Source organism: Crotalus tigris, unplaced genomic scaffold (genome assembly GCF_016545835.1).
Source record: "Crotalus tigris isolate CLP2741 ecotype Arizona unplaced genomic scaffold, ASM1654583v1 scf7180000017666.379230911805:20528666, whole genome shotgun sequence".
NCBI classification, from domain to species: domain Eukaryota; kingdom Metazoa; phylum Chordata; class Lepidosauria; order Squamata; family Viperidae; genus Crotalus; species Crotalus tigris.
Window position 1 is genome coordinate 2,861,786 of NW_024096552.1, and position 24,765 is coordinate 2,886,550.

Sequence of the window (24,765 nt, forward strand, 5' to 3'; positions counted from 1 at the left end):
CTCCTGGTCACTCCCATGAGTTGACATGGTATGCACAGTCCCCATGGTGGAAGCGTCTCTCTGGGTTGACCACTATTGCAGTTCTAGCCTAATGTCAGACCTGCCCCAGCCAGGTCCCTAGGAAAGAAAGACCCATGACTCCATTTGGTTGAGGTGAGAGGTTCTTTTATTAAGGATTACTGGTTGCAGTTAAAACAGGATAGAACTAAGGCTTCCCGTGCAAAGTTAGACATTTTTCCCTTTTGTGATCCCCCCTTCCCTTGGCCAGATCATCAGAATCAAATAGCATTCCTGTGTGATTTTTGGGAACTACTTTGATGTCAGGCGCATCTTGAAATGGCTTTGCATTCTTTCCCAGGCTAGGTATCCTTGGGCAACTGGATTAATCCAGTTTTCACATGTCTGGTTTCTATTAGTGCCAATCCCTCCCCCCTTTGCCTCCTCCTACTTCCTCCTGTGCTTCTTCCCCAAATGGCTGTCCCCCCCCCATTTATGGCAAGATGCCAACAGCTTAGTAGAGCAGAGCAAAGGTGGCAGAACTAACACTAGTATTTCCTGAGGAAGACATAAGCACCTCAGATACATTTCAAGTTTACAATTAATGAATTCCTCTTTGGAAATAAAGGGTTAAAGAACTAGCATCTTCTCAAGAGACCTTGTATTTTCTCCTCCCTCTTTCTAAACTGTGAAAAGCAAAGATGGAGAGTGATAAGCTTCAAAATCAGCAGGTGTGAGGCAAAGAGAGAAACTGCAGCTGTAGGTAGATTTTTGGTCTAGTAGCTCATGATAACCAGAAACCAAGCCCATAGAAGGTACAGGGGCTACAGGGACATATTTCTTGATTGAAAATCTCCTAAAGGTAAGAACCTTTTGAGAGTGGAGTAATAGTTTCACGGGATACACTGAACTGAATGCAAAGTGTTTTGGTCTGGATACAAATTTTTGAGAGGTTGGTGGTCAGTTTAAGAAAAAAAAGGGGGCTGAGAAGCTCCGGTTTTATGACAGAAATATGCAAATAAATAAAAATCCAACTGGTGATATGTTATACTCTGTCAGGATTAATAGTGCCCAAATTGCATGAAAATAATGGCTCAAGCTATTCAAGTTGTCTAATTTTACAACTTATGCCCTTAAAGCTAAAATGGTCTGAATAGTGTCCCACTGGAGGTCACTCTAAAAGATGAAATCTCATCAGAAACTGGATAATTTCTTGCCTGTCCTACACCCAGAGATAACTATAAAATTGAACAGAAATGATGATAAAATGCTTCTGGGATAGTTTATTGAATGTTAAATTTCTTATAATTTCTAATTACCTATGAATACAATGGGACTTTGCAAAGTATTGCATCATTGTCAAGCTCTTATAAAGCCCATGAGGCCATCTCTGTATCTGCCACATAAGTGTTATAATGGTTAAAAAATCCAAAATAATGTATTGCATATATAATATTTCAAGGACACCTATAGAGACACCAGCCCATAGCAATACATTTTCCTTCAAGAACACTGTATTATTTCTGTTGTTATCTAGACGTAAAATTCAACTTCAGTGTATTATATAAAAGAACCACAAGGGTTGCATTGTGGAGCTTTTGACAAAACCTCTGTTACCATAGATCTAGATCTTTTGAAGAAATGTATAAATGCTTAATAAAATTATATCAAAAGAACTGGAGGGTAGCACTGACCTTTTTCACATATCCCAAGTCCTGATGAATATGTTTATTTACTTGTTTGTCATATTTAAAACTGCCTTTCTCCTTCTCTTTTACAAAGGGACTCTGAATGGTGTGCAATAAAATATCAAAAGCATAAAAAACAGTATATAAAATTTAAAATTTAAAAGAGGCAAGAGAAGCTAAGAATTAAAAGGTGGAGAGAGAGCTTTCAGGGCATCAACCAACCCCAAAGCTTCGTGCCCATCTGTGCATCCCAAGCAAGGGGACAGAACCATGTTTTTATGATTTTACAGAAAGCCAGGAGAATAGGGACCCACCTCACCTCTGGGGGGAGCATGCTCCATAGGGGAGAAGCAATGGCAGAAAAGACTCTCTTTCTGGACTCCACCAGTTGGAATTCTTTAACTGATAGGGTCCACAATATACCTTCCTTCCCTGACAGGATGAAGACAGTTTCGTAGTTAACCTGACCGCATGCACATGTAGGGCTTTAAAAGTCATAACCAACACCTTGGACCTGGAAGCAAACTAGCATCCAATGCAGATCACACAGCAGAGGTGTCATATGTGTCACTTTCTGAGCACCCAATATTGCTTGTGTGGCTACATTTTACACCATCTGAAGCTTCCAGATATTTTTCAAGGGTAACCTCATACAAAGTGCATTGAATAATTCAAACGGGAGATGACCAGGGCACAAATGACTGAGTGGAGAGTCTCCCTATCCAGTAATGGGCATAACTGGTGTACAACATGAAGTATTGGACCATAAAGTCAGTGTCATGCCTCAACATGAAATCATTCTATTTAGCCTTCCCACCACCCTCATCTATATAACATGTTAATATAGCCCAAATCCAAGATGAGCTACAATCTTATTTGTCAAAAGATGGTCTGCACTCTGCAATTCCCTGGCACTGATTTCCAGGGTGGGTATTTCAGTGGGTTTAATGAATAGTGTATCGTTCATCAACAGAGAATGGAGGCTATAAAATTTAGGGAATGGAATATTAGGTCAGAATCTGTGGAAGTAATTCAACAGGAAGCCAAAGATCCTAAGGTGAAGAAGAACAAACCCAGCAACTAGTTATGATAATGGATTTAATCTGATTCCTAACAGAAGGACTGCAGTACCAAGAATACCAGGTAGCTCTCCCCTCCAAAAAAAGCATCTTGGTATCACAATTCTGTTCCCTCAATTAATTTGAGAAGGCAAGAGATTGACATTTTTTGCCCCCTTGTTCTAAATACACAATACAAAAGCACTAGTGGAGATCTCTTGCCTACTAGAAACCAGAACTTGGCAGTTGCAAGAAAATAACAGCTGCTTGGGTGCTGCTAAGCAACAGCTTCAGCTTGTCTCCAGCAGCAGCAAAGAAAACAAGGCCTGACTTATCAACTGAAGGATGCTGGCAAAATGGCCTAGAGACATTGACTACAGTTTGATGGCAACCATCCTTATTTCTCCGGAGCATACTGTTTGTAATGACAACACAACATTGAGGACATGAAGAGAGAAAAGGACTACTTCCCATTCTCTCACCTCTAAGAAAAGATCTTTAGTGAATCTGATATGGCCTGCCAGAGTAAGTGGGATCAGAGCCGTGCTGCTAATTTGTGAACAAGGAGCTCACTAGTCAGCAAGTAGGGTGGAAGAAAAGACAAAATGTCCTTACTTGGTAGCCAAGAAAAACTATAACAGTTTGTTTCTCTAGCTTTCTCTTTGGGGGCCATTTATTTTGACAAGTTAGTTGAGAGAGGCAAGAGGGATTAATGTTGCAAGGTTCATTCCAACATTCTTCCACCCCGCATTGCTTACATGGAATCAAGCTGAAGCCTTTCCAATACTGGATCTATGACAACTTGCTGCCACCACCTGGCCACCCACCACCACCTGGCTGCAGACACCTCAGCCCATCCAGCTCACCACAGGGACAACTCATTGTCCTTCTGCTCTGGTTTCCAAAGCTGGGCCCAGCTTAAAGGAAGTGAAATTTCCCACCAGCCCACTTTCTCTGAAGGCTTCTTGCCTCTCTTTGCAGCAGCCCCCTGTGAAAAGCAGGTTAAGTGGGAGTCATTGACCCATGCACGGGTGCGCGTACACACACACACACACATTCCAAGCTTGAGCTTGGGAAGAAGGACCTCTCCTTTAGCATACTGCAATGGACCCTGACAGCTCCCAGGCGGGGAGAGAGGCAAGCAAGGACAGTGACAGGGTGACTCACTCTCAATGACTGTCACCACAAAGGCTCTTCCCATTGAAGGGTTCAGCCTGGGACAATGAGTCTCGTATAGCCCTCCTGCACTCCTTCTCTGCAGACATCCTTGCCTCACTTTCCAGTACCCTCCCCTCTGAAAGGTGGACTAAGCAGGAGTTATTGTTCTGGGCTCAGTCACCTTGTCACCATCCCTCCTTGCCCCTTTCCTTGCCATGGTCCAGCGCAGCACACTGAAGGAGAGGTCCTTCTCCCCAAGCCCAGGTGTGATTGGCAGTGTGACAGCTTGAATGCAGATAAAAATCCCCAAGCTCAGAATAGTCTGTGTGTCTCTGTGTGTGCAAAACAATAACTCCAGTTTAGCCTCCCTTTCATGGGGAGGGGAATGCTGGAAAGTGAGGCAAGGAAGCCTTCAGAGAAAGAGTATGGGCTGGCAGGAACTTTCGCTTTGGAAACCAGAGTGGAAGGTCCAGGCTCGTGTTGAGTTGTCCCTGCAGCAAGTTGGCCGAGGCAAGGGATCCCATAGCCAGGTGGCAGCAACCAAGTGGCGGCAGCAGATTGTCCAGTCGTGCCTTCATTTCTTTGCTCCTATAAATGCAATTAAGCAACTGCAAGTGAAGCCTTCCTTGATGTTCTCCTTTACATTATCTCACCTGCCATGATCACAAGGTTACATTTTATCATGCTATATTTTTAACTGGGAGCTCTCATAATCTCCCAAAGTAAACAAGGTCCTGTCCTCAGCCAGTTCTTGATTAAGGTTTAAACAGAGCTTGACACTGATGCAAGTTTCTGGTTAAGTGAAAGGCTTCTGAGGTGTTTAATTTGGATCCTGGTGTCAGCTGGGTCATTCTGGTGAGCTATTGAAGGTGCAGGTAGTTGGGTTTACACATTAAACTAAGCCATAATGTGGTTGTTTGATTCTGGCTTAGTATATAGTGCAATCCTAAAATATAAAGAGGAACATGTGTACATCTGATTCCCTGTAGAGATAAAAATTGTAGTTTTACTGGTTGCTTTGGCAGTTGAATAGAATAGAATAGAGCTGGAAGGAATCGTGGAGGTCTTTTAGTCCAGCCCCCTGCTCAAGCAGGAGAACCTATACTGTCTCAGATAGGTGAATGTCCAGTCCCCTCTTAAAAATCTCCAGTGACGGAGTGCCCATGATTTCTGGGGGTAAGCTGTTCCACTGGTTGATTGTTCTCACTGTCAGGAAGTTTCTCCTCAATTCCAGGTTATTTCTCTCTTTGACCAGTTTCCAACCATTGTTTCTTGTCCTTCCATCTGATGCTTTGGTGAACAACCTGGCCCCCTCTGCCTTGTGGCAGCCCCTCAGATACAGGAACACTGCTATCATGTCTTCCCTATTTCTTCTTTTCTTTAGACTAGCCAAACCCAAGTCCCATAGCCGTTCTTGTATGTTTTAGTCTCCAGGCCCCTGATCATCTTAGTAGCATTTCTCTGAATTTTTTCCAAGCTCTCAACATCTTTTTTGTGATATGGTGACCAAAATTGACTGCAGTATTCCAGGTGTGGTTTTACTAGGGCTTTATAAAGCGGTAATATTACGTCACGTGATCTTGATTCTATGCCTCTGTTTATACAATCCAGGACTGCATTAGCTTTTTTGGTTGCTGCTGCACACTGCTGGCTCATAGTCAAGTGATTGTCCACCAGGACTCCAAGATCCCTCTCACAGTTTTTCCTGCCTAAATGTAAAACTTTGCTTTTCTCCATACTGAAACTCATTTTGTTGGATAGGGCCCATTGTTCAAGTTGGTCAAGATCTTTTTGGATCCCGAGTCTGTCTTCTGGGATGTTGGCTACTCCTGACAGTTTGGTGTCATTTGCGAATTTGATGAGTTCCCCTTCAATTCTCTCATCTAAGTCATTGATGAAGATGTTGAAGAGTACTGGGCCTAAGATGGAACCTTGCGGTATCCCACTGCTTACTTCTCTCCATGTGGATGTAGTGCCATTGAGGACTACTCACTGAGTACGGTTTGTTAGCCAGCTACAGATCCATCTGGTGGTGGTGATGTTTATCCCACATCTTCCTAGTTTACCAAGGAGTAGGTTGTGGTGTACTTTGTCAAATGCCTTACTGAAATCTAAGTATACTACGTCCACTGCATTTTGCTGGTCTACTAGTTTAGTCACTTTATCGAAGAATGAGATGAGATTGGTTTTGCATGATCTGTTTTTAACAAACCCGTGCTGGTTTTAACAAACCCAAAGTTAAGACTTTGTTTGCTTCTAGTTGTTCGCAGATTATCATTTGATCATCATTTCTAGGATCTTCCCAGGTATTGATGTTAAACTGATTGATCTGTAGTTTCCTGGGTCCGTTTTTTTCTCCTTTCTTGAAGATGAGGACCACATCAGCCCTTTTCCAATCCTTGGGTACTTCCCCGGTGCTCCAGGATTTGTGAAAGATGTGGTGCAACAGTTCTGAGATAACATCTGCCAGCTCCTTCAGAACTCTGGGATATAATCTGTCGGGTCCTAGTGAGTTGTATTCATCAAGATTGGATAGGTGTTTCTTACCATTTTCTTGCTTATTTTGATCTTTGTTTCTAATATATCTTTTGCAGTGGGTTTTTTGATGTGTTGGGCTATAATTTCTTTTTGTGTGAACACTGATGCAAAGTATTAGTTAAGCAGCTCAGCTTTCTCCCTGTTGCCTGTAATTTCCTTGCCATCTTCTCTTTAGCTGGCCTACATTTTTCTTCATTTTTTTCTTATTGTTAATATGTTGGAAGAAGCTTTTTTTATTGTCCTTGATTTCTGTTGCTAGCTTTTGTTCGTTCTGAGCCTTTGCTTTCCTGACTTCATCTTTGCATGTTCTGGCTATCTGCTGATAATCAGCTTTAGTTATGTGCCCCTCTTTCCATTTTTTGTACTTGTCCTTTTTGTCATTTAGTTTGTTAGTTCTTTGTGCAGCCATGCTGGTTTCTTCTTGGATTTCTTGTTTTTCTTTCTCAGTGGTATTGCAGTGGTCTGGGTTTTTTTGATCACATTTTTCAGGGTTTCTCCCGCTTCCTGGTTTCTTTTCCCCTTTAGGATTTTCATCCATGGGATTTTTCCTAGGTTCTCTCTGAGTTTGTTAAAGTTGGCTCTTTTGAAGTTTAGGACATTGATTGAATTGTTTTCTATTGCTGGTGTTTGCATTGTATTAAATTCCAGTATGACGTGGTCACTTTCTCCCAAGGTTTCAGTAATTTTGATTCCCTCTATCACTTCTTCTCTGTTTGTAAAGATTAAGTCCAGTATAGCTTTATGTCTAGTTCCCTCCTCCACCTTTTGGGTGACAAAGTTGTCGGCTAGCTTGGTTAGGAATCTGTTTGATCTCCTGCTCACTGCAGAGTTTGTCTCCCATTTGATATATGGAAGTCTCCCATTACTACTGTGGTATGCTTCCTGCATGCAATTGTTAATTGGTTGACAAAGAGTTCGTCTATTTCATCTGATTGGTTGGGTGGTCTGTAATAAACACATATGGTAATGTCACTTCTTTTTCTTTTATATTGACCCATATACTTTCTGGAGAGATTTTATCTTTGATCATATGCATTTCTGCAGATATATAGTGTTCTCTTACATATAGTGGAACTCCCCCTCCTCTTTGTAGACCTGTTCCTTTTGAATAATTTGTATCCATCCATCAGTCCATCCCATTCATGGGTTTCGTCTCACTAGGTTTCTGTTATACCAACTATATTATACTCTCCCTCATGTACTATTGCTTCTAGTTCGCCCTGTTTGTTCCCCAAGCTTTGAGCATTAGCATATAAACATTTAACATTTTTATGCCTGTCCATGAGGGTGTTTCCTTGTCTCCTAGTTGTTTGAGTTTTTCTTTTTTTTCATCTCTGCCTACCTCATTGTTTGATTTGGTTTCTTGGGATTTGTTATTGTTTTTGGGTTCTAGAAATTCTAGAGATTGGTCATCCTCTCCCCCCTCAGTTTTAGTTTAAAGCCCTCCTGATGAGTTGGGCCAGTCTATTTCCAAGTACATTTTTGCCTGTTTTTGTGAGGTATAGCCCATCCCTTGCCAAGGGTCCTTATTATGGTTAGTAGCTCTAGTAGTTATTATGCTTTAGTTTTGAATAGGCAAAACAGAATGCAGTGGGTTCAGAAACATTTGAATAATGTCAAATTTAGCTCTGATCTTCTTGAGGGTGCTCCAGGACTCTTAGTTCCTGCTGAAATAGTAGATAGAAGCTAAGGACAAAAGAGACTTTCCCAATTTTAACTAGAGCACCACTTGTGTTTGATGTTGGAGCAACAGACCCTGGCTAATCATCTTGTCATCTTGAAGGGAGCGATCTTGGTGACCACCCAGGGATGTGTTTTTTTGAGGACACAAATGTTTGTGTATTTTTGCATGCAGATGATACCATATTATTGACTAAGAATATGAATGAATTGCAAGAAATAGTAAAAGGTACATGCAATTATTACCATGGGTTTGAAAATTAATTTATTAAAGAAAGGTAAATACAGTGAACTATGAAAAATCATACATAAATGAAAAACTAGAGCAAATAGATGAATTTGTATACCTTGGTAGAACATTCACTAAGCATGGAAAATGTACAAAAGTGGCATGTTAAGGTCGTTTAGTCACATAGAGAGAATGCTGAATTGAAGAACAAATCTATAAAAAAAGAATGAATGAGTTAAAAAGAAAGAAAAAAACACAACAGAATCATGATGAGATGAAGTAGATAAAATCCTGAAAAAAAATGTGAGAATTTTAAAGAACAAAAGACAACATATCAATTGGTATATCTATATACTGGTGGAACATGGACCTCACAATTGATACAAAAGCTACGAGTGGCACAAAGAGCTCAGCATTAGAAGACAAGATAGAAAGACCTGCCATGGACTAGAGAACAAACAAAAACATATGATATCATCAAAAGAATAAAGGAATTGAAATGGAAATGGGCTGGTCACATAGCAAGAAGAACTGATGGCAGATGGACCAAGGCAGTCATAAAATGGATCCCACTAGATAAAAAGTGTTAAGTCCTGGGAGCAATGGCGAATAAAGAATACATATGTTTCTGGAACAGCTCTTTATTGTGCTTATTTCAAACTCCAACAACAAACAAAGGCATGAGGCCTCCTTTTATACGTCCCCATTCCCCGGACAAGATGGCAACATTACTAGGCACTTTTCGCGCCTTGCGCATGCGCGCTTGGTCGGCGCCACTCAGTCTGGTCCCAGGCAGCTTTTGCAATTGCCCGGGAACCTTGTTACACCCCTCCCCTCTTAGCTAGAACACACACGGTACTTGTTCTTACAATCCATACAAAATATAAAATAATAATAAATTTCTTTCCATCCTACAGATACTCCATTCTGCTACAACTTGTTGCCACTCTCTAATGCAGTGGTTCTCAACCTTTTTAATGCCACGACCCCCCAACCAGTCGTAAGTCGAGGATTACTCAAAGGGTCATAAGTCGAGGACTACCCAACCGGTCATAAGTCAAGGACTTTCCCTGCCCAGGAGCGCCGCGCTTGCATGGTGCTGCCCCCTGCGCCGGCCGAGGCGTAGCTGGCAAGGGGCAGCGATGGCGCAGGGCGACCACCGGCTGGGCCACCAGCTGGCCCAGCCCAAGGGAGGTAAGGCACCCACCGGGCCCCACGCGCGACAGCAACCCTCCCTGCGCCCGCCGGCCTGCCACCTCCCACCCCTGGCACATTTTTAGTAGTTGCTCAGCAGGGAGGGGTGGAAACTTCCAGACAGCTCGCCTTCGCTGCAGACAACTTGCAGCACTGTTTGCAGAATGGGACTTTTGGCGGGCTCAGCAGGGCAGAGACAGCCTGGACAATTCCTATTGGCTTTTGAAAGGCAATAGAATTAGACTCTATTCAAGAGAGTCTATTCTATTGGCTTTCAAAAGCCAATAGAATAAAAGGGAGTAACACAGCTAAGGAAAAGGGGGAAAAAATGGCGGACTGCGTTGTTTGGCGACCCTCGTGAAATGGTCATTCAACCCCAAATGGGGTTGCGACCCACAGGTTGAGAACTGCTGCTCTAATGTGTGCTTCGCGGGTTCTGTTGCTACCCACATAGGTTCCATCTCCTCACCATAGACTTGTACTGTTCTTATGCTGACAAGAACCTTACATACTCATCTAGGTGTTTAGGAGGGGCCTTAACCCGTTGGGACCTTCGCAGGATGAGGGAGGGTGCCTGGCCTGACAGCTCCCCTGCTCGACTGGACAGACCAGGACTTGACCTTAAAGGCACCTGGCTTACCGGCCCGCCTGATGGACACACTAGACCAGGACTTTTATGCACAGGTTTTGCAGGTGACCCCTGGTAGGGCGTATCGGCAGAAATGCCAGAGTTTCCCCCAGGCTCTGTGAAAGCAGCTGCACTCTCCCAACCTTCTGAGTTGGCTGAGGATTCCAAAACTACTCTAGATGGTTCCTGAGAACCTATGTCCTCGAGCCAGCGACCGTTTTCAGATGTGCCCTGTGAAATAGGTGTGTGTAAGGAGCCCCAGTATTCGATGGACCCCACGGTCATGCCTGCAGTGCCAGAGTCAGGAGAGGCCTCTCTGCTTGCCCCTCTTACATAGGACCTCCTTTTGGAAGCAGTTGCAGAATTGAACCTGCTTCCTAACTGGGTTGCCAGTTCTTGCGTGTTCTGTGAGTTCTGTGAATACCCCCGGTTATCCTCCCTGTCTGGAGTGTATGTGGATGCCCCGAAGTGACTCCCTGGCTGGAGCGTGTCTTGGTGTGTAGGGTAGTTCTCTGCCCCATGAATTCTTGTTTGGAGCACTTGCAGAATCTTGGGATGGGGAATCAACTATCTCCTCAGCGGCCAGCACTGGCTGCTGACATTGATCCTCAGAATGTATTCTACAACCTTCCTTCCTCCCCCCCCCCAGAGCAGACCCAGGAGCGGAAGGGTGAGACTCCAGCCTTGTACGCAGCTGATCTATGTGCTGCCGAGGAACACGATCGTCTTCCAGGGACACTTCATAGGACAAGGGCCTCGAGACCTTGCAGACCACAGCTGGTACCCAGAGATGACCAGACCCATAGTTTCTGGTCCAAACAGGAGCACCCACTTGCAGACACTTTAGTGGCCGTGGAGGCGACCCTTGAGACGCCACCCGGTCAGGGTGCAGTCTGTCCAGCTTGGTAATGAGCTGGCGACCCCAACAAAGTTCAGCCAGGCTCTTTCCAGTGGCAGTGCAAGGTGTGGTGCAATGTGCAAGAAGAAAGTCTGCTAACCTGTGATGCCAGTCACCGTAAGTCAGTCTCTTAAGGGCATTCTTGGTGGTACGCACCATATGTTCAGCCATTCCGGTGGTGGATGGATGGAAAGGAGCAGAAGTTGCATGGCAGATTAAGTTGGCCTGGAGGAAAACCTGGAACTCAGAAGAGGTGAATTGAGGACCATTGTCTGAAATGAGAACATCTGGAAGGCCATGAGTTGCAAAAATACTTCTCAGCACCTGGATAGTCTTGGCAGCAGTAGTGGAGGACACAGGAACAACTTCTAGCCACTTAGAATGGCTATCAACAACAACCAAGAAGTGCCCCTGAAAGGGCCCAGCGTAATCTATATGTACCCTGGACCATGGGGTGTGAGTTTCCTCCCATCTATGAACTGGGGCCTGAGGCATTTCAGGCCGGGACTGTTGGCACACATGGCACCCATGCACTTGAGCCTCAATGGCTTTATCAAGGCCAGGCCACCACAAATGGCTGCACGCAAGCACCTTCATCCTGACTATGCCAGGGTGTCCCTCATGTAAAGAATGCAGCACTCTAGTCCTCAGTGAGTTAGGGATTACTACCCTACTTCCCCATAGCAGACAATCCCTGAAAGTGGACAACAAATGTCTTCTTTGCCAGAAACTCTGAAACTCAGTATCAAGGCATCTGTCAGGCCATCCTGACAACACCCATGACAGAACGCGTGTGAACGTGTGGTCAGTGACAGTTTCAGCAGCCACATCCCTTGCATTGAGGGGAGACTCAGGCAGCTCTTGAATGGACAGAATATTAATTGCTGGAACAGGATCAGGCTCCAGTGTTGGAAGGGGTAATCTACTCAGAGCATCAGCATGACCCATTTCCTTTCCAGGCTTGTGAATTAAAGAGTAGTCATATGCTGAAAGGAAAATGCACCAACGCAGCATACGAGGAGAAAGAATATGTGGGGTCTGTTTGGTTGTGGTGAACAACCCTAGCAGAGGCTTATGGTCAATATAGACCGTGAAATGGCCGTATATGAAATCATGAAACTTTTTAATGCCAGCCACAATGGCTAGCGCCTCCCTGTCAATTTGAGCGTAGTTCCGCTCAGCAGAAGACAAGGTTCTGGACCTGTGTCCCATCAGCCAACAGATGGCTAAGAACTGCCCCACTCCATATGGAGAAGCATCGCAGGCAATGCAAACAGGCAACTGCTCATTGAAGTGAGCCAGTAAAGCATTAGAAGTAAGCAAGGCCTTAACCTCATTGAAACTTTTTTCATGGACCTTAGTCCACTGCCAACAGGCTTGTGTATCTAAGAGCCTGTGCAATGGCTCAGCTATAGCAGCTTTGTTTGGAAGAAAGGCATGGTAAAAATTTAGTAGCCACAAAAAGGCTTGTAGTTCCCCTTTAGATTTAGGGCTTGGGGCCTGCTGAATGGCCTTTAATTTAGCTTCAGAAGGGTGGATACCTTGAGCATCTATCCTGAATCCCAAATAGTCAGTAGAATTGACTCCTATCTTACACTTGTCCTTTTTTAACTTGAGACCTGCTTCCCTAAAACGAAGCAAGACAGCCCTTAATCTCTCAGCCGAGATTTGAGGTGATTCTCCTGCAATGAGGACATTATCAAAATATGGACAGACTCCTGGAATACCCCTCAGTGTGTTCTCCATAATACTCTGGAAAATACCAGGGGCTACATTTATCCCAAATTGCAATCTCTTCACTTTAAAAGCTCCTCTATGAGTCACAATCGTCTGAGCCTCAGCAGCTGTCTCATCAACAGGCCACTGTTGATAGGCCTGTGCCAGGTCAAGCTTCGCAAAAATCCCCCCCCCTTTAGGGAAGCCAGAATGTGACTGGATACTGCAGGTACTGGATAAGCATGTTGCTGTAGTGCCTTGTTTAGTGTGCACTTGTAGTCCGCATAAATACGAAGGTCCCCATTAGCCTTTAAAGGCATTACTATGGGGGTTTCCCAAGGACTTGAATCTACTGGCTCTAGAATGCCCTTTGGAGCAATTTGTCCAGTTCAGCATCAATCTTGTTTTTAAGTGCAAACGGAACTCTCCTAGGCTTGACCCTAATGGGTGCTATGGATGGATCTAATCGTAGTGAAACTGGAGGCCCCTTGTAAGTTCCAAGCTCAGAGCTGAACACATCTGCAAATTCTCTGCAGACTTCTGCAAGGCTAGACATTTGCAAATGGTGCAGCCCCGTGACCTGGATTCCCAGAGCCTCAAACCAATCGAGTCCAATAAGACTCGCACGTTCACCCCAACAACCAACACATCTAAAGAACCCTCAAAATCCTTGTACTGTACCTTAAGGGTGGCCTCCCCCTTAACACACGTCTTAGAATTCTGAAAGTGTGTAAGTATCACAGTGGATGGCCTGAGTTTCACTCGACGGCCATTGCTGCTGCAAATCTTCCTGAATGTGTTGAGGGAAATAATGGAGAAAGCGGAACCAGTGTCCAATTCCATGGATAAAGAAACCCCTTGCAACTTTACTTTAAGGGACAACTTCTTTTTTATTTTATTTATTTATTTATTTATTTATGAGACTTATATACCGCTTTAAGTGCAAGCACTCTCTAAGCGGTGTACACCAGTAAGCAATGTATATATATATTTACATTGGCCCCAACAATCTGGGTCCTCATTTTACCTACCCCGGAAGGATGGAAGGCTGAGTCAACCTTGAGCCGGTGAGATTTGAACCGCTGACCTGCTGAACACAGTCAGCTAAAGTGGCCTGCAGTACTGCACTCTAACTGCTGCGCCACCTCGGCTCATAGGGGTTTATGTGTGCCTGTCCTCAGAATATTTCTGCGTGTTGCACAGAAACCCACCCTATTTTGGCTGAGGACCCAGGTACCTTTCAGATGCAATTCTTCTTTAGGTTGTACCTTCTGATGACTCAGATATATGGCTGCAATGTGGCCTTGCCTTCCACAGGCCCTGCAAATGGCGAACTGGAACTGGCAGTCTGTTCTTCTGTGGCGTCCTCTGCATCCGAAGCATTGTGAAGTTATTGAGGCCTTCTCTGTGCGATCTCTCTGTCTCTGTCTCTGTCTCTCCTTCCGGCTGCCTGGTAGAGCTTATTCACCTCATCTTCAGGAACCTCTTCTGAATCCTCTTGCACGTTCTCCTGGTGGACAGCAACAGTCTCTGGAGGGCTTCTGGTGGGCCGCATGTTTTTTACTGTTCCGCCTGCTGCTTCCTCTGCTGTAACTTCTCATAGAGCATCTTGGAATGAAATGTCTTCTTTTGCAAAGATCTTTTGCTGTAAGTCTCTATTTCTCAGTCCACACACAAAATGATCACGCAGTCTTTCCTCTAAGTCTTTAAATTCACACGGTCTAGCTGTTTGCCTCAATGCTGTGATAAAGTCCTTAGCAGATTCTCCTGCTCTCTGACCCCTTTGTTCAAATGTGTGCCTCCATGCAATGACGGACAGCTTGGGCTGAAAATGTTCTTTTAGAAGTTTCTTTAAGTCTGTGTATGTTACGCCTTCCAGCGAAGCAGGAGCCATGAGGTTTTCAGCAATTTCAAAAGTATCTTGGCCGCATACACACAACAGTGTGGCAGCCTTCAGCCCATCTTCACGAACTTGGTTAACCCTAAAATAGTTCTCTACTCTTGCAACGTATGATTCCCATCGTTCTGGGTGTGCGAGGTCGAATTCTGACAAGCAGCCGATTTTCGCCATTGTAGTTTGTACTGCACCACTCACTTCTGCAGGGAAAGGGTCTCTCAGCCAAACTCACCCTCCAGGATAGCTGCTGAATTTAACGCCGTTTTCCCTTCCAGGACTTCTTTTGGGTAAGTCTTAAAGCTTCCTTCTAGCTTTCCTTGTTAAGAATCCCATCCTCGTCACCAGTGTTAAGTCCTGGGACCGATGGCGAATGAAGAATACACATGTTTCTGGAACAGCTCTTTATTGTGCTTATTTCAAACTCCAACAACGAACAAAGGCACACAGGCCTCCTTTTATATGTCCCCATTCCCTGGACAAGATGGCAACATTACTAGACACTTTTCGCAAATTGCGCATGCACACTTGGTCGGCAATCTGGTCCCGGGCAGCTTTTGCAATTGCCCAGGAACCTTGCAATGTCCTGAGCCTGCATTTGCAGGCTCAGGACACAACAAAAAGCATCCATGAAAGAGACCTAAAACAAGACGGATCAACGACATCAGCAAGTATTGCAGGCCCAACTGGCAAAAGAAAGCTCAGGACTGTATTGGTTGGAAATATGTGGAAGAGGCCTTCATCTTGCAGTGGATAGGCAATGGCTAGAATGAGGAGGAGGAGGAGGAGGAGGAGGAGGAGGAGGAGGAGGAGGAGGAGGAGGAAGGATAGCCATATCTAAGAAGTAAGGATAGAAAAGTTTGTTATATTGAACAGTGTTGGTATAAACAATAATTTGTTGTATTTCCTTTCCTTTTTTCTACCTCACACCTTTAATTACTTTAACATTGTTTCTGATTCCTCTTCTGTATTTTGTATAATGTTAATGCCCCAAAATAGAACAACATGGTGGACAAGTACATTTAAGTCTGCACTCTTAATTCCGGAAGGATCTGAGATGGTTGTATGAGACACTGCAGTGACATGGTGATGTTGTTGAAATTGGAATTTTTCAGCTGTTTAAATTTTGTACATATATTTGGGAGCAAATGATAGGTAACAGAAAATTGATGTTATTTTAAAATCTACAATCTAGAACTGAACTGCCAAAATCACAAATTTGTCATTAATTTTAATGTCTTTGTTTTATGCTCCCAAAATATGGCCAAATCCTGCACTAACTTTCACAGTCAGCCTTTTATGTTTTTCTCACCAAAATGATAATTATCATTCTCTTGGCTGCAGGTACAAAATGAATATCTGTTTCTCCTTCCTAAAGATGATGATGTTCGTATTTAATGGAGTGATCTTTGTAAGTATGTGCTAGGGTTGATGGCAACTGGTTGCGGCAGAGAGATAAATAGTTTGGGAGGTTGAACAGATCCATAAAATACACTTTTTCAAAATATCTATGATGTGCAGATGTGAGAGGTTTAAGAACAGTATGAGCCTCATGTGTGGAAATACTCAGCATAGGAAAGCAATCTTAATATGTTCCTTAGGTTACAACAGAAAAATATGAAAGAAAAAATGGTTTCCCACAATTGTTCTCTTATAATGTAATGGCATGCATTGGGAATGGTCCCAATTTCCTCCATCCTCCAGTTCTTAGCAAATCACTTCCTGTCCAACATAGAATGATAAAAATAATTGCAAGGAATAATTGAAGGATTACATACCCATCCTTCTCTGCAAGTTTGTCTATTAAAGTATGTGTGTTTGCTCACCAACAAATAGTTCCATTCTCAGTATAAGTAGCTATCACGACCCTAATTGGGACTGGCAACCCTGTTGATGAGTGAAATGTTACATGACTGCTCCACTCAGCAGCAGCAGTTCTGGCATTCCCAGTTGCTGTCTTTGAATGAATACCACACAGTCGTTAGGTGAGAACCCAAGCCACTGTTGGAAAAAGGTAAGGAATGGCCTCCACTTCATTTTCTCCCATCCACCTCTCTCCTACATTTCTGCTCTTTTCGCCACCCATATACCCATTGCTGTTAGCTGCTGCTGCCGCCGCTGCCATCCAGACCTCCCTACTGCTCCCATACCAGATGCTCACTGCATTATGTACCAGTACAGTACCAGCCAGGGTCTTCTTTCATGCCACCTTCTTCCATGCTAGTGCAGCCACCGTCTACCTTGTGCACCAGCCTGGGCTTCCATTTGCACCCCGCTAGCTCACAAACAGAAGCCTTGACTAATATCTGAATGGGGCTCTGGAGTGGGGGCACAAATGGAGGCACAAAACAGAAATCCTGGGTGGGATGCGAACAGAGGCCATGGGCTGGTATACTAGTGGTATACTATGAAGTGGAAGTGACAGTGGTGGACATAGCAGCAGAAACAGCTGGCAGCAGTAGATAGGCAGACAGCCAAAGGTCAGTGAAAAATGCTTCAGGTTGTCACTGAATGAATGGATGTTAAATGAGGACAATCTGTAGTGTTGGCAGATATACAGTATCTAGTTAGTGTCAGGCTCCAGAAACAAAGAAAGACGTGCTGATTCTACCAAGTAGATTTCTTTATTGTTCCTCATCTGTAGAATCACATTGTGGCAAGATGGGTGGCAAACAAATTTAATATAAATAAACAAACAATCAGAATCTTGCCAAATTGAAGCATCCTGCTGCCCACAACATGCATAAACTACAAACTCAGAACTATTAGGGAGGGATAGTCTTCACTTACTTTGCCTCACACAACTATCACAATTAAGCTGCCTCTTAGTTCTCTGGAATGCATCCTGTCATTCCTGGGAATCCAGACTATATACTATCACAAATAAAGCAGTAATCTTTCAAAAGGATGCAGTTATTATGACTGAAATATTCCACCAAACTCTGAATGGATTTTAATGCCCATTCTTTGCTTTCTATTAAGAAAGATACTGCTCTGTTTTATTTTAGCTTTTTTATATATTACTTTTTAACCTATTTTATTACTGATAGTCCTTGGTTAACAACCAGTTGTTTTATGTCCATTTAAAGTTAAATGGCTATAGAATGAATGCTTTACAGCCTATAAAGCAGAATTCCCCAACCTTTCGTGTGGTGGCCCGGAATGGGGGGAGGAGGGAAAAGAAGGTATGATTGGGGGGGGGTAAATGCACGTGCGTATGCGCACACAAACTCCTGTTGCTCACATGAGATGCCATCAGCACTTGTGCAAGTGGGGCCGTAAACACTTGCAATGATCATGCAAATGGGGCCACAAATGTCAGCAGTGCTCACAGTGTCACTCATACCAGTGGAGCTATGAACGCCCACGAGGCTCACAGCAACACTCGTGCGAGTGTGGTCGTGCATGCCTGCCACGCTCATGGCAACACTCATGCAAGTGGGGCTGTGTATGTATGTGCATATTCAGGCACCAGCCAGCCACTCATGTGGCCCAGTGGCCAATAGGCCATGACCCCGCAGTGGACCACGGACCACAGGTTGGGGACCCCTGCTGTCAAGCACCTCCAGCTGTCATAAATGGTCACACTGCCTCCCATAATCATTGACTACATGTCAGGGGGGTCAACTTTATGACTGTTTGTGGCCTACCATGATAACATGACCATGATTTGCAATGTTTTTGTCAGTTTCCAGCATTTTATGCTGGTTTCCAATAAAAAACACTCGGTTGGCTTAACAACTGTAGCCTTTACTTAATAACTGCAGTTTAACGATTGCTGCAAAAAAGGCTGGAAAATTACTTCCAGTTACGTGAGTACCTTGACTTATAATCGCAATAACTTATGTAATTCTGGGCTCAGTTATAGTCATAAGTCAAGGACTACTTGTATAGATTGTATGTTACCTTGAGTATCCATTGCAGTAAGGGGGAAATTTATGAATGTTTCTAATCAGTCAGTCGATACTGGTTCAGTTTCTTAGGAATGAAATTTTAAGGCAGCTAACAGTCTTTGCTCAAAGGCTCTTATTGCAGAATTAGAACTTTGTAGTGCAGAACTGATACCTTCTTGTTTTTCTCCATTTTCCTCCCAGCTAGGAGGCCTGGCTTTGCTGGGCATTGGTATCTGGGTGAAGGTAGATGGTGATTCCTTTGAGAAGATCCTTGGAGTTGCTGCACCACAGATGATGCTTCTGCTCCATGTGGGTTACCTGTGCATAACAGTTGGCAGCATCCTTTTCAGCATGGGCTTTTTGGGATGCTGGGGAGCTGTGAAAGAAAGCAGATGTCTCCTGCTGGTAGTAAGTGATTTGCAAAAAGATCTTGCCATGGACCAGATGTGGGTGTCATGAAATTGCTAAGCTGTAAAGTTCACACAGGGCTACTGGCATCTTGACTTTACTTATGCTCCTGGACATTTTCTGCCTCCTAGTTCTTCTGAATGTTGATATGCTGGTAGAGTCCCAAAATAAATGTCCCAGCCACCATTCATCATGAAAGGATCACCAGGCTTTTTTTCAAGCATTTTTTATTCCTATTTATTTTATAGGGCTGGATTGAAGTCAGTTCTCAACATTGGTATTACTCAAAAAAATTTAGTTGGGTGGAAAACAGTTATTTTCTGTTACTTAGGATTCTCTTAATATGTTAATAGATAGTACAAAGAATTATTCTAGTTAGATTCTTTCTTTATCAGCAAAAGTCTAATGAAAGGCTAAAGGAGTTGTGGATAGGTCCTGAGGACATATCCATATGTGCTCTGAAGCACATAAGTGCTTTCAAATTAAAAATGCTGCACAGCCCTAGTACTGAATGCTATTTGACATTTGAAATAACCTGTCAGCCCCTTAACACAGATCAGATCAGAAAACAAGCATCACAAATAATAGACTACTTTATTGAAATAGGCTTTAATAACAGAATCTTGAAGCCTAACAGAGTTTCTCCTTCTTATACCCAAGAGAGTCAAGGTAGGCTAATCTTGATTTTATTCATCATGACATCAAACATTCATCTCTCTATGAAGCCTATGCAGTTTAGAAACAGCTTAGTTAAATCATCTGGCTGCTTCATCCTATCAAATAGGCTGTTCCTTAAATGTGATGTGGGGGCAGTCTCAGGGCACTTCATTTTTGGCAGGATGTTGCCTTCTATCCATCTTATTTATAGTTAGTAAAAGTGCAGTATGCCTAAAAATGTGTTGCTCTATAGATATTATTAATACTATGAGAACAAACTCAACAAAAAAGAATAACATACCTTGTCTATTCACTACAGTATGATGCAATATTGAATCTCTCTATTTAAAAACATTGGATTGTCACTTTATTTAGATTTTGCCTAAACCGTGAACCCGCTGTAATCATTAACCAGCATTTCCAAGCTCTGGCTTTGCTGGTAGTGAACAGCATATTTCTCTGTTTCTAGTTTTTTGCAGTTATACTGGTAATATTCACAGCCGAAGTGGTGTGTGCTGTTGTGGTGCTGATTTTCTCCACTGTGGTAAGTCATGGCTGACATTTGAAGATTGATACCCCTTCAGTCCAATGAGACAGTGAGACATCATGAAGACAAATTGAGCCATTTAACAAAAGAAAAGTAGCACTATCTAGTTTGCACACAAGACATATAGTTCCATTGTGTTTTGAAAAAATACCAAAGGGATATTCATGTAAAAAACAACAACAAAAAGGATTGTTTTGGGCACTTGTGAGGAGTACTGATAAGTGTGGCAATGCTTCAATCTCCCAGAAGTGTCCTAAGTGGGCATCAGAACAAGTGCTCTTGGATGAGATTCATAAATTACTAAATGAGATGGAAGGACCTGAGTTGTCTTCCTGCCAATATGAAATGATTGTTTCTGAATATGTCAGTTGTTTTTCCAGGGCCCCCTTTTGAGGCATCTATGTATTTCCTTTCCCCCCTCCCGATGTCCACCATCTTTCCACAGGCCACCCAATGTCCATCCTACTAGGATATCTGGAAGTATAGTCCAATAGGTCTAAAGGACACCAAATTTAGGCAGGCTGATTTAGCATGTTGATGACACAATTCATCCCAATGTAGTGAAGGATGTTGAACAGCTGATAAAGCAGATGACATTTTAAATAGTATGATATGGAAGTGAAGTGACAAATTGTAATATTATCATTTACCATTAATATGCCTCTTGACTCCAGACAAATATATTTGTTGAACACTTGAAAAACTGGGCCATGAAGACTTTAAAAGAAGACTATGGGAGGCAAGAAGACCTTACAGCCATTTGGAACGCTACAATGAAACAGGTAATTCAGCTGGCAAAGACCAGTTTTATAAAATCATAGAATCATAGGGTTGGAAGGGACCTTGGAGGTCTTCTAGTCCAATCCACTGTCCAAGGCAAGAGTCTTTATACCATCCTGGACAAATTAATGTTCAATCTTTTCTTGAAAACCTCCAGCAATGGAGAATTCACAGTTTTGTTCTCCTCCTTAGTTCCAGATTGGATCTCTCTCTAACAGGCATCCTGGAGCACCCGGAAACTACTGGAGGACTGGAAAAAAGCTGATATGGTTCCCAACTTAAAAAAAAAAAAAACAAGGAAAAAAATAGAAAGAGGGACACATAACTAAGGCAGAACACCAGCAAAGATGCAGTCAGGAAAGTTAAGGCTCAGAATTAACTAAGACTTACAATAAATGTCAAAAAAAAAATAAATTAAAAAAAAGTTTCTTTCAACATGTAAAAACCAAGAAAAAAGTCAAAGAAAAAAAAATGAGTCCACTAATGGGAGAAGATGGCAAGAAGATGATGAGCAGCAGGGAGAAAGCAGAACTACTAAATTCATTCTTCGCATCTGTCTTCACAGAAAAGAAAAGTCTAACCTACCAAAAGCAGAACCCTAAAAGACAGACTAGGAATACAAGTTAAAATAGACAAGAAAATGGTAAGACAACACCTATCCATCCTAGATGAGTTCAAATCACCAGGAACAGATGGATTACATCCCTGAATTCTGAAGGAACTGACCAACAAAATCTCAGAACCATTGAACCATAACTTTCAAATATCCTGGATCACTACTACTTGTTGTTGTTAATTGCGAAGTCGTGTCCGACCCATCGCGACCCGATGGACAACGTTCCTCCAGGTCTTCCTGTCCTCTACCATCTTCTGGAGTCCATTTAAGTTCACACCTACTACTACTAAAGGACTGGAAAAGAGCTGATGTTCCATCTTCAAAAAAAGGGGGGGGGAGGAGGGATCCAGGAAACTACAGGCCAATTAACATCAATTCCTGGGAAGATCCTGGAAAAAAAAATCAAGCAGCAGATTTGTGAACAATGAATAAGGTGATTAATAGAAGCCAGCTTCAGTTTATTAAAAACAGATTGTGCCAAAAACAACCTGTATTTTTGGATAAAGTGACTAAATTAGTGGACTAAGGAAATGCTGTGGACTTCAGTAAGCTAGTTGACAAAGTAGATCACAACCTACTTTTTAGAAAGATAGAATGATGTGGGAGAGACAGTATCACCACCAGATAGATTCACAACCAGCTACAAACCGCACTCAGCAGGTAGCCCTCAATGGAACTATATCTACTGTATATGGAGGGAAGCATGCAGTGCGATATCTGAAAGTTCTGTCTTAGGCCCAGTACTCTTCAATATCTCCATAAATGATCTAGAATAGATCACGGGTGTCAAACTCACCGCGTCACATGACATGTTGCGACATATTGCAACTTTTTTTGCATTGCCAGAGCTGGGGTGGGTGTGGCCTCCGCATGATGCAACCGGCCCACGGGCTGGCAATTTGACACCCCTGATCTAGATGAAGGGACAATGCCTTGAAGCAATACTATATTTTCTTACTAGCCCTCAGATTTTATATCCACATTGGACATCACACAGTTCCTGCTGAAAATTAACACACAGCTAGAGGGATTTAAATTATTTAAAAGAAACAGACCAAATAAAAGAGGAGGTGGAATTGCTCTCTATATAAGAAATAACTACATCTCTACAGAAATAGAGCACAACAATGATAAAAACTGTCTTGAATGCATTTGGGTCAATATAAAAGGGAGAAAAAATGACATCGCCATAGGTGTATACTATAGGCCACCCAACCGAACAGAGGAAATAGATTAACTTTTTCCTAGTCAGCTAACTAAGGTATATAGGAAGCACACCACAATAGTAATGGGGGACTTTAACTACACTGACATCAACTGGGAGACAAACTCTGCACCAAGTGGAAGATCAAACAGATTCCTGACAAACCTAGAAGACAACTTTGTCTCCCAAAAAGTAGAGAAGGGAACTAAGGGATTAGCCATTTTGGATCTAATTCTCACTAACAGAGATGAAATGATAGAAGGCGTTGAAGCCACAGGAACCTTGGGAGGTAGTGATCATGGAATATTGGAATTCAACATTATGGAAGCATAAGCAATAGAACACAGTCAAACTAGAGTCTTGGACTTCAAGAGAGCTAATTTCAATAAACTTAGAGAGGGCTTGGGAAGGACTCCATGGATGAGAATCCTCAAGGGGAAAACAACTCAAGAAGCTTGGGAAATTTTAAAAAGCGAGATAATAAAAGCCCAGTCTAGCACAATATCAACGAAGAGGAAAAATAACAGCTCTCAAAAGAGACTATCATGGCTGCATAAAGAACTCTCTGATAAATTGAAAGATAAAAAGGACAAGTATAGAAAGTGGAAAGAGGGCATATAACAAAATCAGAATTTCAGTAAATAGCCCGAGCCTGCAAAGATGAAGTGAGGAAAGCTAAGGCTCATAATGAACTAAGGCTTGCGACCAAAGTCAAAAATAACCAAAAAAAAAGCTTCTTTCAACATGTAAAAAACAAGAAAAAAGTGAAGGAAATTATTAGTCCATTAGTGGGTGAAAGTGGCAAGAAGGTGACAAGCAATAGGGAGAAAGCAGAATTATTTAACTCATTTTTTGCATCTGTCTTTACACAAAGGAAAAAAACAGACCAACCTATCAAAAATAGTGCCATAAAAAACAGAATAGAAACACAGATTAAGATAGGCAAGAAAATGGTAAGTGAGCACCTGTCCAGCCTAGACGAGTTCAAATCACCAGGAGCAGATGGATTACACCCCAAGGTTCTCAAGGAACTGGCAGATGTGATCTCAGAACCACTGAACTATATTTTTCAAAGATCCTGAAGCACTGGGGAACTACCAGAGGACTGGAAAAGAGCTGATGTAGTTCCCATCTTCAAAAAAGGAAAAAAAAATGGATCCAGGAAATTACAGACCTATCAGCCTGATCTCAATACCTGGGAAGATTCTGGAAAAGATAATCAAACAACAAATCAGCAGTCTCCAACAGGCAAACAAAGTCATTACTAAAAGCCAACATGAGTTTGTCAAAAACAGATCATACCAGACAAATCTTATTGCATTCTTTGACCAAGTGACAAAATTAGTGGATCAGAGGAATGCTGTGGATATAATTTACTTGGACTTCAGTAAGGCATTTTATAAAGTAGATCACAAACTACTACTTGATAAGATAGAAAAATGTGGGTTAGACAGCATCACCACCAGATGGATTTGTAGCTGGCTGACCGGCCATATTTAGTGTGTGGTCCTCAATGGAACCGCATCTACATGAAGGGAAGTGTGAAGTGGGGTGCCCCAGGGCTCTGTTCTGGGCCCAGTGCTCTTCAATATCTTCATCAATGATTTGGACAAGGGGATAAATGGGGAACTCATCAAATTTGCGGATGACACCAAGCTGGCAGGAATAGCCAACACTCCAGAAGACAGGCTTAAGATACAGGAGGACCTGGACAGATTTGAACACTGGGCGCTATCTAACAAAATGAAATTCGATGGTAAAAAAAAGTAAGGTTCTACATTTAGGCAAGAAAAACCAAATGTACAGGTATAGTATAGGGGGTACTTTGCTCAATAGTAGTAACTGTGAGAGGGAACTCGGAGTCCTAGTGGACAATCATTTAAATATGAGCCAGCAGTGTGCTGCAGCTGCCAAAAAAGCCAACATAGTGCTGGGCTGCATTAACAGAGGGATAGAATCAAGATCACGTGAAGTATTAATAC

The 24,765-nt window shown here is 42.8% G+C and overlaps 1 protein-coding gene across 1 annotated transcript in view; it reads left to right on the forward strand.

The window, feature by feature from the left end:
* The first annotated feature begins 555 nt into the window (after positions 1 to 555).
* The window catches only part of TSPAN16 (tetraspanin 16), a 47,841-nt gene continuing 23,631 nt past the window's right edge, over positions 556 to 24,765 (forward strand). Inside the window, exons 1-5 of the mRNA XM_039336470.1 lie at positions 556 to 859; positions 16,023 to 16,089; positions 18,773 to 18,979; positions 20,106 to 20,180; positions 20,858 to 20,965. Coding sequence (XP_039192404.1) covers positions 16,030 to 16,089; positions 18,773 to 18,979; positions 20,106 to 20,180; positions 20,858 to 20,965 — 450 coding nt within the window. The 5' untranslated portion in view covers positions 556 to 859; positions 16,023 to 16,029. The remainder of the gene's footprint in view (positions 860 to 16,022; positions 16,090 to 18,772; positions 18,980 to 20,105; positions 20,181 to 20,857; positions 20,966 to 24,765) is intronic.